The sequence below is a fragment of the Sturnira hondurensis genome, unplaced genomic scaffold (assembly GCF_014824575.4).
Source record: "Sturnira hondurensis isolate 20B ecotype Veracruz unplaced genomic scaffold, ASM1482457v3 Scaffold0006213, whole genome shotgun sequence".
Classification (NCBI taxonomy): Eukaryota; Metazoa; Chordata; class Mammalia; order Chiroptera; family Phyllostomidae; genus Sturnira; species Sturnira hondurensis.
In genome coordinates this window covers 3,966,471-3,980,086 of record NW_028078844.1, presented here as the reverse complement: position 1 = coordinate 3,980,086, position 13,616 = coordinate 3,966,471, and the positions used below count along the sequence as shown (strand labels likewise).

Sequence of the window (13,616 nt, the reverse complement as noted above, 5' to 3'; positions counted from 1 at the left end):
AGAGGGTCAAAATTATAATCCACGCTTTCTTTGGTTTACCTAGCTCTTATTTACTATGTGTACACCTGTAAGACCTTGGCAGCCAAATACTGTAAAGGCTTTAATTTTCTCAGTGCTTGAAATATGAACAGTAAAATTTATAGCTTCTTCCTAAACCTCCTGCTGTATAGAAGGTTTTGATTATTTTTAGCAGAGCCTTTCTATTATAGCCTAATTTAGCTGAACTGCACCACAGAATTATAATTCACCACTGCATCATCTCCCTAGTGACAGGAACCATGGAAAATAAGATGATCGAGAACAGGACAACCATACATTTTGAAGATGGAGTCTTCAAATATCCCCTGTGGGGCACTGTCTCTCACTTTTTCTTTCTTGCCTTTCAGCTTTACCTCATTTACTCTTACATTTCTAACATAAAACAAAAGTGAACTATAGTTTCCCCTATGGTATGATTATTTTACAAAAATTCTACACATACTTTAAACACAGCAAAATTGTATTTCATTTTATAAAATCAGTGTATTTCTAGTCTTTAAAACATTCTATCAGCTTTGCGGTTTTTCTTTTCAATAGTAAGAGAATTTTACCAGATAGTTCATGGTAATAGCACTTTTTATATTTTCTACAAAATTACTTAGAATGATTATGATGATTAGAAATTTAAAATTTGGGGGTGATGGGGAGGGATATTGGGGAAAGGCAGAAAACCGTACTTAAACAACAATAAAAAAGAAATTTAAAATTACAAGATCAGATACAAGATTTCTAACTTACATTCCTCCTCATATGGTTCTCATAATACACTTTCTTTTATCCTATACCAAAATAATACTCTTCCCCCTACACTCTTCATTTTGTCTTTCCTTCTCTGGCTGTATCATTAATGTTCTGGCTTCAGCACATAGTCCAATGTTTCCTAGTCTGATTCCCCAAACTCAACCCCCAAAACCATGAGTAAACTTCAAAGCTGCCCTATATACCTGTCCAAGATACATATTGACATCAAAGATAAGTTAAACACACCAGGCTCTAAAATCATATTACTTTATAATTTATTGCTAAAATTGCATAAGCAAATTCTGTTTAAGAGAATTCGTGAACCACAATTTTAAAAAATCAACATATATATGAAAAATGGAAAGGATGGTCTTGAGTATCAGACAAACAGCAGATCTGTTTTGTAAGTTAAAACTTGCTGGAGGATTTCAGCCGAAGAATAAATGTAGGTAGATACACTGTGCCTCCTTGCATAACCCAAAGAAAGACAATAACAAATTTAAAAACAAAAAATAACCAGAACTGCCAGAAAATTGAACTGCATGAAAGTTCGACAACCAAGGAGTTAAAGAAGAAACGTCCATCCAGACCAGCTGGAGAGGCAGAGACAGGCAGCCAGGATGGAGGGGACTCGGGGCAAAGTGGTGGCTGGTAGAGTGGGCTGTCCCACACTTGCATGCAGATAAACTAGGAGAAACAGCTAGGGAGCCAGACAGACCATGCAACCCAGGGTCCCAGCACAGAGAAATAAAGCCTTAAAACCCCTGAATGAAAAACCTGCGGGGGTTGAGGTGGCAAGAGGAGAAACTCCCAGCCTCACAGGAGGGTTCATTGGAGAGACCCACAGGTTCCTACAACATACACAAACTCGCCCACACAGGAATCAACACCAGAGGGGCCCAATTTGATTGTGGGAAGTGGGAGAAGTGACTGAAAACTGGCAGAGAGCAGAGCAAGCAGTATTGTTCCCTCTTAGACCCCTCTTCCACATACAGCACCACTGCATAGCTATGTTGCCCCACCCTGGTGAATACCTAAGGCTCCACCCCTGACTACATAACAGGCATGCTGAGACAAAAAAAAAATATATAACCCAAATGATAGAACACATCAAAGGTACGAAAAAATATGACTAAGCAATGAGGAGATAGTCAACCTATCAGATGCAGAGTTCAAAACATTGGTAATCAGGATGCTTGCAGAAATGGTTGAGTATGGTTGCAAAATAAAGGAAAAAGTGAAGACTATGAAAAGTGAAATAAAGGAAAATGTACAGGGAACAACAGTGAAGGGAAGGAAACCAGATGCAAATCAATGGTTTGGAACAGAAGGAAGAAATAAACATTCAATCAAGACAGAATGAAGAAACAATAATTCAAAAAAAGAGGAAAGGTTTAGGAATCATAGGGGTGCCAGACAGAGAAAAGAAAGAGCCAGAAATTGAAAACTTACTTGAACAAATAATGAAGGACAATGTCCCCAGTCTGGCAAAGGAAACACACTTCCAGGAAGTCCAGGAAGCTCAGAGAGTCCCAAACACTTGGGACCCAGGGAGGAACACAAGGCACATCATAATTACATTACTCAATATTAAAGATAAGGAGAGAATCTTAAAAGCAGCAAGAGTAAAGGAGATAGTTTCTTACAAAGGAGTTCCCATAAGACTACCAGCTAATTTCTCAAAAGAAACCTTGCAAGCAAGAAGGAGGTGGGGCGAAGTATTTAAAGTCTTGAAATGTAAAGACCTACACCCAAGATTACTCTCTCCAGCAAAGCTTTCATTTAGAATTAAAGGTTAGAGTGCTTCCCAGATAAGGTCAAGTTAAAGGAGTTCACCATCAGCAAGCCCTTATTATATGAAATGTTAAAGGGACTAATCTAAGAAAAAGAAGATACAAACAAACATACAAATAGTAAAATGACAACAAACTCACAACTATCAACAACTGAACCTAAAAACACAAAAACAAAAATGAACTAAGCAAACAACTAGAACAGGAACAGATTCACAGAAATAGAGATCATATGGAGGGTTATCAGGAGAGATGGGGGAAGAAATGGGGGAAAAGGTACAGGAAATCTGAAGCATAAATTGTAGATCCAAAATAGATGGGGAGGTTAAGAATAGTATAGAAAATGGAGAATCCAAAGAAGTTATATGTATGACCCATGGACATGAAACGACGTGGGGGAAAGCTGGTAGGAGAGGGGGATACAGAGTGGAGGGAAACAAAAGGGAGAAAAATAGGACAACTGTTATAGTATAATCAATAAAATATATTAAAAATAAAACTTGCTAATAATTTTTATCACTGTATGGGACTGTCCATGCTTAAATAACATATGAAAATTTAAGGGTTATACAGGATATTCCCACCAATATTTTCCCCCATGAGGTGTCCTAGTTTATCACAAAAGAAGCTATATTTGATACCTAAAAATCTAATTAAACTTATATTTTAAACTTTAAAATTGTTTTGGTATCCTCTGACAACATCACATTTCTTCTTTTCTCAAAACCTAACTGATACTCTATCTAAATCAAAGATTTCCATGTTTTTCCAAAGGAGAACCTATTTATCTGTTTGTCAGTCTCGATTGGGTGTATGAACTTAGGACCACAATAACAAATGACTACTTCAGTTGGAGGCAGCTAACAAAGCAAATGACTGGTTCGGAGGGAGGAGACCAGTGGTAGCAGAAACAGAGCACTAAGCCTGGAGGGAGAAACGTGCTGGCAAATCCAGGCTGACCTGCTCCTCCTCCTGGAAATGGCTGGGGGTGACCATGACAGACTCGTTCTGTGTCTGTGGTTCAGGATCAGACATTTTGCCATTTCCACCATAAATTATATAACACTAAATTATAAGAAAGTTCAAAATAATTGATAAGAACTCTTATTTTGTATAACAACGCAAATCCTTCATCTACACTTCACACTGAATAGTTACCCTTCAAAAAAGACTCACTAAAATATTTAGCGTTGGCTACCTATTACATATAACGGCTAGAGAACATCTTAAGGAGACACACCTTAATGAAAACAACGTAAACAGGCAGGTTCTTTCCCAATATGCTTATGTGAAGATCATACTATAAAAAGAAATAGTGGTCCATATGAATGAGTAAAAAAGAAAATAAAAACCTACAGTTCACTACTGTTTATTTACACTAAACATACGTTCTGTCCTTCATGTAATAAAGCCACGGGTCCTGACATTGTGCACTCCATATGAAATTCTGTGGAAAGTTACAGAATTATTCACTAGGCAGATTTGGACTTGAATCATGCAAGATAATGCTGTGATTTTAACAAGAAATTAATAAGGAGCAGACCAGCCAGTGGTGAGCAGTACTCATTCTCAAAGCTTTTCCACTATTTAGTTTTGAAATTTAAGGTCCTTCTAGTAAAAGCCATTGGTCATTTGGGCAATAGCTAAAATACTTACATGTGTTCTTTCAGAATTAGAGGGACTCACTTAATTGACATTACAATGCAAAATACTGATTGACCGTTATATAATTGAAAATACAATGCATATTTTAGCATAACTTACTGCTTCTTTTTAAGTATCAACATAATTCTTAGCTTATATTAGAATCCCCCTCTCTAAGGAAGACATTCTGTGGTTAAAAGTTGCCTAGTATTCAGCAAGTTTAACTTTTTAATAATGAATACTAGCTGTATAAATTTTTCCTTACTGAGCATATCATGATTCAGTTACCTATAGTATATCAATATTATAAATCAACTCATAATGAAAGTTTTCTAATAAAGCAGAAATCTGTACAGATTCCTAAATTAAATAGATAGCAATCATAAAAAAAGAAAATTATATCCTTGCAATTTAATTAAGATCACAATTTGCTATTAAAAGTTATTAACAGATAAGTAACTAAACCCCTTTACCTTATAAATATCCAAAAATCCACATTGGTGATCAAATCTGGTGTACAGTTCGTTCAGCATGCTGATCACCTGCATGGGGGTACACTGAGCACAGATGGCTGTGAAGCCCACAATGTCCGAGAAAAGCATGGTGACGTCATCGAACTTTCTGGCCTGCACTTGCTGCCCTTGCCACAGTTGCTGGGCTACGTCACCAGGGAAAATAGAATATAGGAGATCCACTGTTTTCTTTTTCTCTTCTTCGAGTGCCTGATGAGTTCTTTCTAAAGTTGCCTTTAATTTATCCATCCTCTTCTTCAAGCCGTCTTGGGCCTTCGCCTGCTCACCAACCAAAATGACATCTCGGGTGGCATCGTGGATAGGGATGTCTGAGAGATGCAGACCCCTTCCCATGAGTTCATCCAACTTGTCCACACACGGAGAGCCCAAGAATAAAATGGAATTTGATTCTGGGACATGGATCATTTGTCCTTTGACTTCCATCACCTGCAAAATTAACATGGAATTTTGATCAGTGCTCTTCACATAAGAGATTCACAAACATTTGTTATCTGATAGAGAGGAAGAACAAGAAATGTTTTATTAGCCACACTGACTTCCTGTGTTCATACAAGCAAATTTATATATGATTTACAGCGACTGTACAATTCATGGTTCTAAATAGAAACATTTGTTATTGTCTCCCACTTACCCACTTTTGAAAGTCAATGATGCAATGAAAAGTGACATCAGTGAGAAATAAAACAGGAAAACATGGAATGCAATTGATAAACTTATTTTTCTTTATTTTTCATAGCATGAAGTATTTAGGATAGTAGATGAAATGAGAAGCAAAGAGGACATATGGGGTAAAACTATAGAGATTTAGATTTCAAAGTCTGCAACTATGTGTCATTATGTTCCCCCTGCACAAATTACTAAGATCTAATCTAAATAAGAAAATAAAATTGAAATCTTGCTTGATATTATATTTTTTATAATTGAAATGCTCTCTCTATGTAACCTTTCTTTTAGTATTTGGTCTTTCATCTTTTCATACATGATACCCTCATGTATTCATTGAAGTAATTACCATTTTCTATTTATTAGCACAGCTCTGGATGATAAGCATAAAAAGATAAAATAAACTTGTCTTTTCAAAGAAGATATCACAGTATGGGGGTGAGGAGGGAGCCACACTTACATAGCACAGAATAGTGTAAACAGGACACTTTCAATTCAACATGAATTCTCAAAAGACTGCTCACATGGTTTAAATACAAAGAAAATAATTGTTCTAAAAACTATCTGCGGATTATTTTATATATGCTTAATTTGCTTTTTGGGGAAGGGGTGCTATTAATGATATATACTTCCCCATTGTTGGAATACTAAAGGCTTATGTAATAATCAACATATACAAAATATACAACTTCATAGTAAAAAATTCATATATTAATTTTTCTTAACATTTAAGGTAAAAGCAGACCTCTGATGTTCAAAGATTTAGACTTCCATTTAGAGTCTGTCTCTTCTTCCTTCCTCATATTTCCTTCTAATCATTTTTTTCTTTCTCTATCTTGCTTTCTCCTTCCTTCTCTCCTTTGTTCTTTGGATTTACACTCATTTCCAATAATCTCTCTTCATTTAGTCTCTGTCATCACTGGTTTTCCGTATTTTCCTCATTAGTTCTTCCTTTTTTCTTTTTATCTCTCTTTTCTTCCTATAAATCAACCTCCACATTTCCCATTACAAACAGACCTTCTGCTTTTTTGCTTTTGCCTATATCTCTATTATTTAAAATGTGGAACTAGTATGTGAGTATATGCATAAATAATATATATTATTTGCTATATGTAACAAGCGTTGAACTAACAAAGAAGTTAATGTTATATATCTATCTCAAAAATATAAAATATCAATATATTCTTGATTTATATGTAGCTAATTAGTTTTTTTTAAACCTCTGATTCAGCACAGTGAAAAACCAGTTGCTTCCTTCCCACACTACAGAAACACAACTCATGAAACAAAAGCTCCAATATGCATAGTACATAACTTACTATTTTTATATTTTTTTCAGCAGTGAATTTTTTGTTAGTTAGTAATTAGGTGAATTCAATTGAGCATTTATGTCTCTGTCGTAAATGCAATTTTATTTTAATTAAAAAAATAACAAATTATTCTTCTTGAATTGTCTTTGCACATTATAATTATAAATTCAGAAATTCACAGTGATCTGTATGAATTCAGCAACATGAAAAACTGTTGTAGGAATTACTTTTTTATGTAGCAGAGACAGTTGTATAAGGCTGCATTAAACTAAAACATCTCTCTAAGTTTTTATTGTAGCCTAAATTACATTAAAGTTTTAGCAAAATAACATAAGGCATAAGAAAAATAAACTGTATTTATATCTATCAGATTTCTGAAACTGGTAAGCATAATAATGGGGAGTATTTGGCTCTGGGAAAGAAGGTTGAAAGTCATTATATCACAAAGCTTGGTTTTCAGGTTCTGTTAAATTAACTGTGCTATTTCTATTTTTATGCATGGATATCTCTATGAGAACATTGACCACTATAATTAAAATTAATTAAAAATTAAGAGTCTAGGTCATATAACTGTATACTATACATTCTTATGTTACATAACCCAAACATGGACTAACCCATGCTCTTACGGAGACTCAAGTTTCACAAAATAGTAATTTGTAGCAGTATTATATAATGGTTAGGAAAGAAGAATTTGGATGAAGTCAGACCTAAATTTGAATTCTAGCTTTCCTGACATTTTAAGTGACCAAACAAACTTAGATTCAATTAGTTACCCATTCCAGGCCTCAGTTTCTTTATCTACAAAATGGGGATAACGATGTTAATGAGGATTTTACCTAAATCAACACATCTATTAAGTACTTGCTATTGGCTAGTACTAAGTTATTGAATCTTATTTTATGCTAGCTATTACTATTCTCATTTTCAGGTGAGATTTAGGGAGGTTAAGGGACTTGCTAAGAATACACAGCTAATAAACAGCAGAATCAGCATTCAAATCAAAGCTGGATTGGCTTCATAGGACATGCTTTCAACCAGTGAGGAAGGGTAATGGGTAGGGGGTTGGAGGAAGCAATAACAATTCGTGATATGAATCAATGTGATGGCAAAATAACCCTAATATGATGTTCACAATAGACAATTTAAAAGAGAGAAGCTGTTGCTCTTGATGTATTTAGACAAAACAACTACTTGCATGCTATTTCATCGCTTCAATTCAGGTCAGTAAAAAGGTCACTTCTAAGTTGTGATTTCAGATCTTTCAGATCTCTGGGACGTGATTTATGAAAAGCACAAACCGAATGATATGCCCTTGCTCTCCAGAAGGGCCTTTGTTCTCACAGAGTAACATCTACTTTTAAAAATTGGCTCTAGCAAAAAAGAAAAATTGTAGGAGACAAGTGCCCAGCTCAGAAACTTCTGTGTCCTCACAGTCCAGAGATTCTGCCCTATCACAGCCCCCTCCTTAGGCTTCACATGGCTGGAGTCAGCAGTGACAGGCATCCTACCACAGTGAGTGCCCAGCCATGAAGTATTCTTTATCTATGGAGACATCTGGGGGGCAGGGATCTCCTCCTTCACATACAGGCACCAGGATATCTAGCATCAGGGAGCTTGGTCTGCCCCAACAAGCAGCATTAATAAGGACCAGTGGGAGCTCCAGAAGCATGGAATAAACCAAGCAGATGAAAACAGCACCATATACACTCAGAAAATTACAGTCATTGCAACTAGAGCCTACAAAAAAAGTAAGCCAGGACCTGGGCGCCAGACCTAACCAGAATGTTTCTCTCTTACAATAAAAAACTTAAATGTGACCTAATGTCTTCTAACATAATAGACTAACTGTCCAGGACATAAAAGAAAACCAAGAATCATAAGATTTAGGAAAATTGTATCTTGAATGAGAAAAGGCAATCGATTAATGCTAACACAAATGAATCAGATGTTGATTTTATCTGTCAAGAACTTTAAAGACACCTTCATAAACATTTCAACAAGCAATTAGAAATTCCTTAAAAATAATGAAAAATTAGAAAAACCTTAGAAAAGGAATAGAAGATATTAAAATAACCAAACTGAATTTATAGAACTAAAAAATACAACTAAAATAGAAAACTTACTGAGTGGGCTCAAAAATAGAGTGGAAATGACACAGTCAATTTGGGGGTAGTTCAATAGAATTTACTTAGCCTGAACAAAGATGATAAACTGGAAAACAAAATAAACAATCTCAAAGACCTATAAGGACAATAACAAAAAATGCACCATTTTTTATCATAGGAGTCCTGGAAGGAGAGAAGGAAAAAAGGGTTGAAAAATCACTTGAAGAATTAATGGCTACATATGTCCTAAATCTGATGAACAATATAAATCCATAGACTCAATAAGCCATATGAATCTCAAATAGGATAAACACAAAGAAATTCACTTCAGGCCACATCACAGTTAAACCTCTAAAATCTAAATTCAAAAATATTTGAAAGGCAGCCAGAGGAATTGACACATTACCTATAGGAAACTCTAATTTGAATGACAGTAGATTTTTCATTGTAAATTATGGAGTCCAGAAGAAAGATTTTAATATTAATTTATTGATATTTAAAAAGTTTTTAATAAAAGTGTCAACTGCAAACTCTGTATCTGTACAAACTATCCTTCAAGAGTAAAAGAGAATTAAAGACCACTGCAGACAAAGAAAACCAAATGTCTTTATCCTAGCAGACATACCTTTATTCTCAATCGCCAAAGAAAAATGTTTAAACAGAAAAACTGTAAGAGAAGGAAATTTATAGCATCAGAAAGGAAAAAGGAACAGAAAGACTAGAAATATAGGTAAACAAGATAGGTTATTCTTGTCTTCATGAGTTGTCAAAATCACATGTGATGACTAAAAGAAAAATTATAATATCATCTGATAGCATAAATATAAGAAAAACCAGGGAGAAATTACACACACACACACATACACAGAGAAGAAGATGGGAAGACAGACATAAGTTGAAGTGATGTAACCATAGCCAAGAAATGCTAAGGAGGACCAGTCACCACCAGAAGCTAGAAAAGTCTAGGAACGGATTCTTCCTGGACCCTCCAAAGACTGCATGGCCCCACCCACACTTTAATTTCAGATTCTAACCTCCAGGACTGTGAAAGAATACATTCTTTTGTTTTAATTATTATTCAAATACAGTTTTCTGTCCCCCACTCCCATCCCAGCCCACCGCCCGGTGCTCCTCACCTCCCTCCCATTTCTACCCCCCTTAGTTGTTCTCCATGTGTCCTTTATAGTAGTTTCTGTGAATCCTTCCCCTTTTCCCCTGAAATTCTCTCCCCTCTCCCCTCTGGTCCCTATCAGCCTGTTCTGAATTTCAGTGTCTTTGGTCATTTTTTGCTTGCTTTTTTGTTTTGTTGTCTAGGTCCCTGTTAAAGGTGAGATCATATGGTATTTGTCTTTCACTGCCTGGCTTATTTCACTCAGCATTATGCTTTCCAGTTCCACCCATGCTGTTGCAAAGGGTAGGAGCTCTTTCTTTCTGAAAGAATACATTCTTGTTAAAATTTAACACTACCAAGTTTGTAGTAATTTGTTAGATTAGCCACAAGAAACTCATAGAGAATAGAACAATAAAATAAACAAACAGGATCTGATTGACCTATATAAGGTGATCCATCCAACAATAGCAGAATACACATTGTATTCAAAAGCCTATGGACTATATACTAAAATAACCATATTCTGGGCCATATAGAAACATCACAACAAATTTAAAAATTATACAGAATATGTTCTCTGACTGCATAGAATAAAACTAGCAACCAATAACAATAAAATATATTCATAATAGTAAAAAACTAGAAACAATCAAAATATAGTTCAGTGGGTAAATGGTTAAGCCAAATGTGGAATCCTACTTAGCAAAACAAAGAAATGTTCTATTGACATAAGCATAATTTTACTTGTATCTATAGAGAATTATGCTGAGCGAAAAACTTCTCAGTAGAAGGATTTGTTTTTCTTTCTTACTGATTTACTTTTATTGTTGAATCATTTGTTTTTACTCTTAGAATATAATTATCAAAAAAAGGTATTTTGAAACAAAACCAATATTCTCCCAGAGGGCTATAAATAATATTTTAAAAATTTAACCTAATATTTACAATTACAATAACTAAAGTTTAAAAATCTGTAAAAAATGTTTTTTCTCTGACAAAATACTTCATTAAATATTTTTATATAAATTTAAAGAGGCAATGTAAAAATGCCTAAGTTGGCTACAGTGAATATAATTTAAAATAAATTAAAAGCATTAATTTGTTTATTCCTCAATTTTACAAACATTTACAGTGGAACCTTGGTTCTTAATTTGTTCTGGAAAACTGTTCGAGAAGCAATTTGCTCGAAAACTGAATCTCCTTTGTTTGTCGCCTGAGAGACACATGACTGATCATACGGGTGTCAGCATGAAAAGGCTGTCGGTTAGAAAATCGAGACCTCAAGTTTTGTTAGACAACCGAGACATTTTTTCTGTGAACAACTTGGTCAAGAGCCGAATTGTTTGAGAACCAAGATGTTTGAGAACCAAGGTTTGACTGTACTTAGTATCTATGACCTGCCAGTACTGTGCTGAGCACTTTTAATATGCACAGATTTAAGCAGATCAGTTGTCTTTTTTACTGAATCAGTCAGTTCAATAGTAAAGTGCATATGAATCTGCAGGAATAGTAACATCTGAGGCTATTTGAGCTATTATTTATTTTATAGATTGAAATATTGCCTTTGTTGAGATGAGAAACAGTAAAATTCATATTGTTTATTGACAATATCAGCAAAGAAAATATAATCCTTCAGAGGTTTCATCTTTCTGTGCTTACTTTATCTCCCTCTGGGTTTTTATTTAGTTTCATTGCTATACTTTAAATCTCAGAAATTCATTCTAAAATTATATTTAAATACATAAGCCAGTAAACCCCATAACCAAGTCAATTTAATGTTTCATGATTAGATGTCACTTTTCTTTTTAAATAACAGCAGGATCCATATAACATTTTTAAGGAAATAGGTTTATGCTTTACAGCTGAAAGAAGTGTATCAGCAAATGTTTTGACATTCTGTTGTGCAAAGAAGACCGAATGTGAAATGCTTATGTTTTGCTTTTAGAGTCTTTATTCATTTTTACTTAACAAGCATTAAATCTCACTCTATGTGAGAAACAGTAAATTAATGTGTGATTTTTAATACGCGGCATGCATGACCTGCCTTTTCTCCCCAAAGGGTGTAAATGATTTTATTTTTCATCACGCTCCCACAATCAGTAAGTCGCACACATTCGAGGAATAGCACTGAGTCTTCCTTGCTTTCACACCCCAGTCAGCCTGCACCTCTGGGTGCTTTTGTCACTGAACTGTCACTCACACATCCCACGGAACATTTGGGTTGTATTTCCATGCATCCGTTTTATAAAACTACAATTCAATAGGTAAAGAAACTTCTGGAACCAGCCCTGAAATACTCTGCAAAAGCAAGAAATTCTACATTCTCTTCAATGGAATATTACAAAAATCATTCCAAACAAGGCACCAACACATGGTTATAATAAGGGTGAATGAAGTTGCCTCAGAGTAATAGGGAGCCATTTCGACATATAAAAATATCAGTCACTCTGAACCAGGCAACTGAACATGAGAATATTTTTATAAGTCCTTCAAAACAAACCAAAAATTACCTCCAAATATGTAATTGTGTATTATTTATGTGTGTGTTGTGTGTATCTGCACTTATGTTGAAATAAATATCTGTTCTTCCCTACCTCATTTAATTCCTGTGAATTAGGGGTGGTAGGGCAGAAGATCTGGGGTGGCTATTTTATATACTGTTTAGTAATAAAAATAGTGTTTTTGCATTTGGACTCGGTTGCATTAAGTATTTAAAAGAAACAGTGGAGTTTACACCCAGGTTGGCAAAGCCCGTTGCTGCACTGCAGGAACACAGGCTGTGGGGGAAGCCGCACTGAGGACAGTAGAGGGCAGAAAAAATGTTCTTGCGACCTAATGAGGCAGTTGCTCAGTCCAGGGCACACACCCTGACTAAAGAAATACAGAGAGCTACAAAACCTAGTTTTTATCTAGAAGGTTGAATTTTTGTACATAGGATTGCAACTGAATAGGTTTTTTTCTGTGATGGTGAAAATATAATTAGTGTGACTAAAAGGCTAAATTTTAAATGTCATTGATTTTCATTAATTTAAATTAAAATGAACACGGCCACATGTGGCTTCTGTCCGATAATGTATTGGACAGCATAGCTCTCCAAGTAAAATTAATGGCTCCAATATTCAATCCATCGTTTGCATTAGCTATTATTATTCATTTGTTTTATGGGTAAGAAATAAAGTAATATTTGCATCACACAGATTTTTCTGTTTTTAACAATATCACACAGAATTTTTGAGAGAACATTATGTTTGGAACTTTACTCAATACTAAAGACAGAGTTGAGTTTAGAACAGTCATGCGCTCTGACTCATTAAATATTATGTTCAAGCAGAGGATATAGGGATATATAATTTAAGGAGAATGGAGAGGTTATGAAGAACTGTGGGACCCTCCAGCTGAATAACAAATAGATCCTGATTTTTAAAAAACAACTTTTGAGGCATTGGTTATCCCCTAGGAGGTAGGAAAGGTTACAAAGGATGTCTCCTCATACACACACAAGAAAAAAGAAACAATCAAATCAAAACAAAGCAAACAAATACACCAAAAATGACACTTTATCTGGAGCACTGGCAGGGCAGATGGAAACCAGGCTGCCTGGAGACCGATGTGGAGAGAACACTGCCCTTGAGATTCTGAGCTCGGAACAAGCCTAAGGGTGAGGAGCGTCATCA

General features: G+C 35.1%; 1 protein-coding gene across 1 annotated transcript in view; it reads right to left on the bottom strand.

The window, feature by feature from the left end:
• The window catches only part of GUCY1A2 (guanylate cyclase 1 soluble subunit alpha 2), a 311,211-nt gene that overhangs the window by 101,906 nt on the left and 195,689 nt on the right, over nt 1-13,616 (bottom strand). Inside the window, exon 5 of the mRNA XM_037047730.1 lies at nt 4,691-5,176. Coding sequence (XP_036903625.1) covers nt 4,691-5,176 — 486 coding nt within the window. The remainder of the gene's footprint in view (nt 1-4,690; nt 5,177-13,616) is intronic.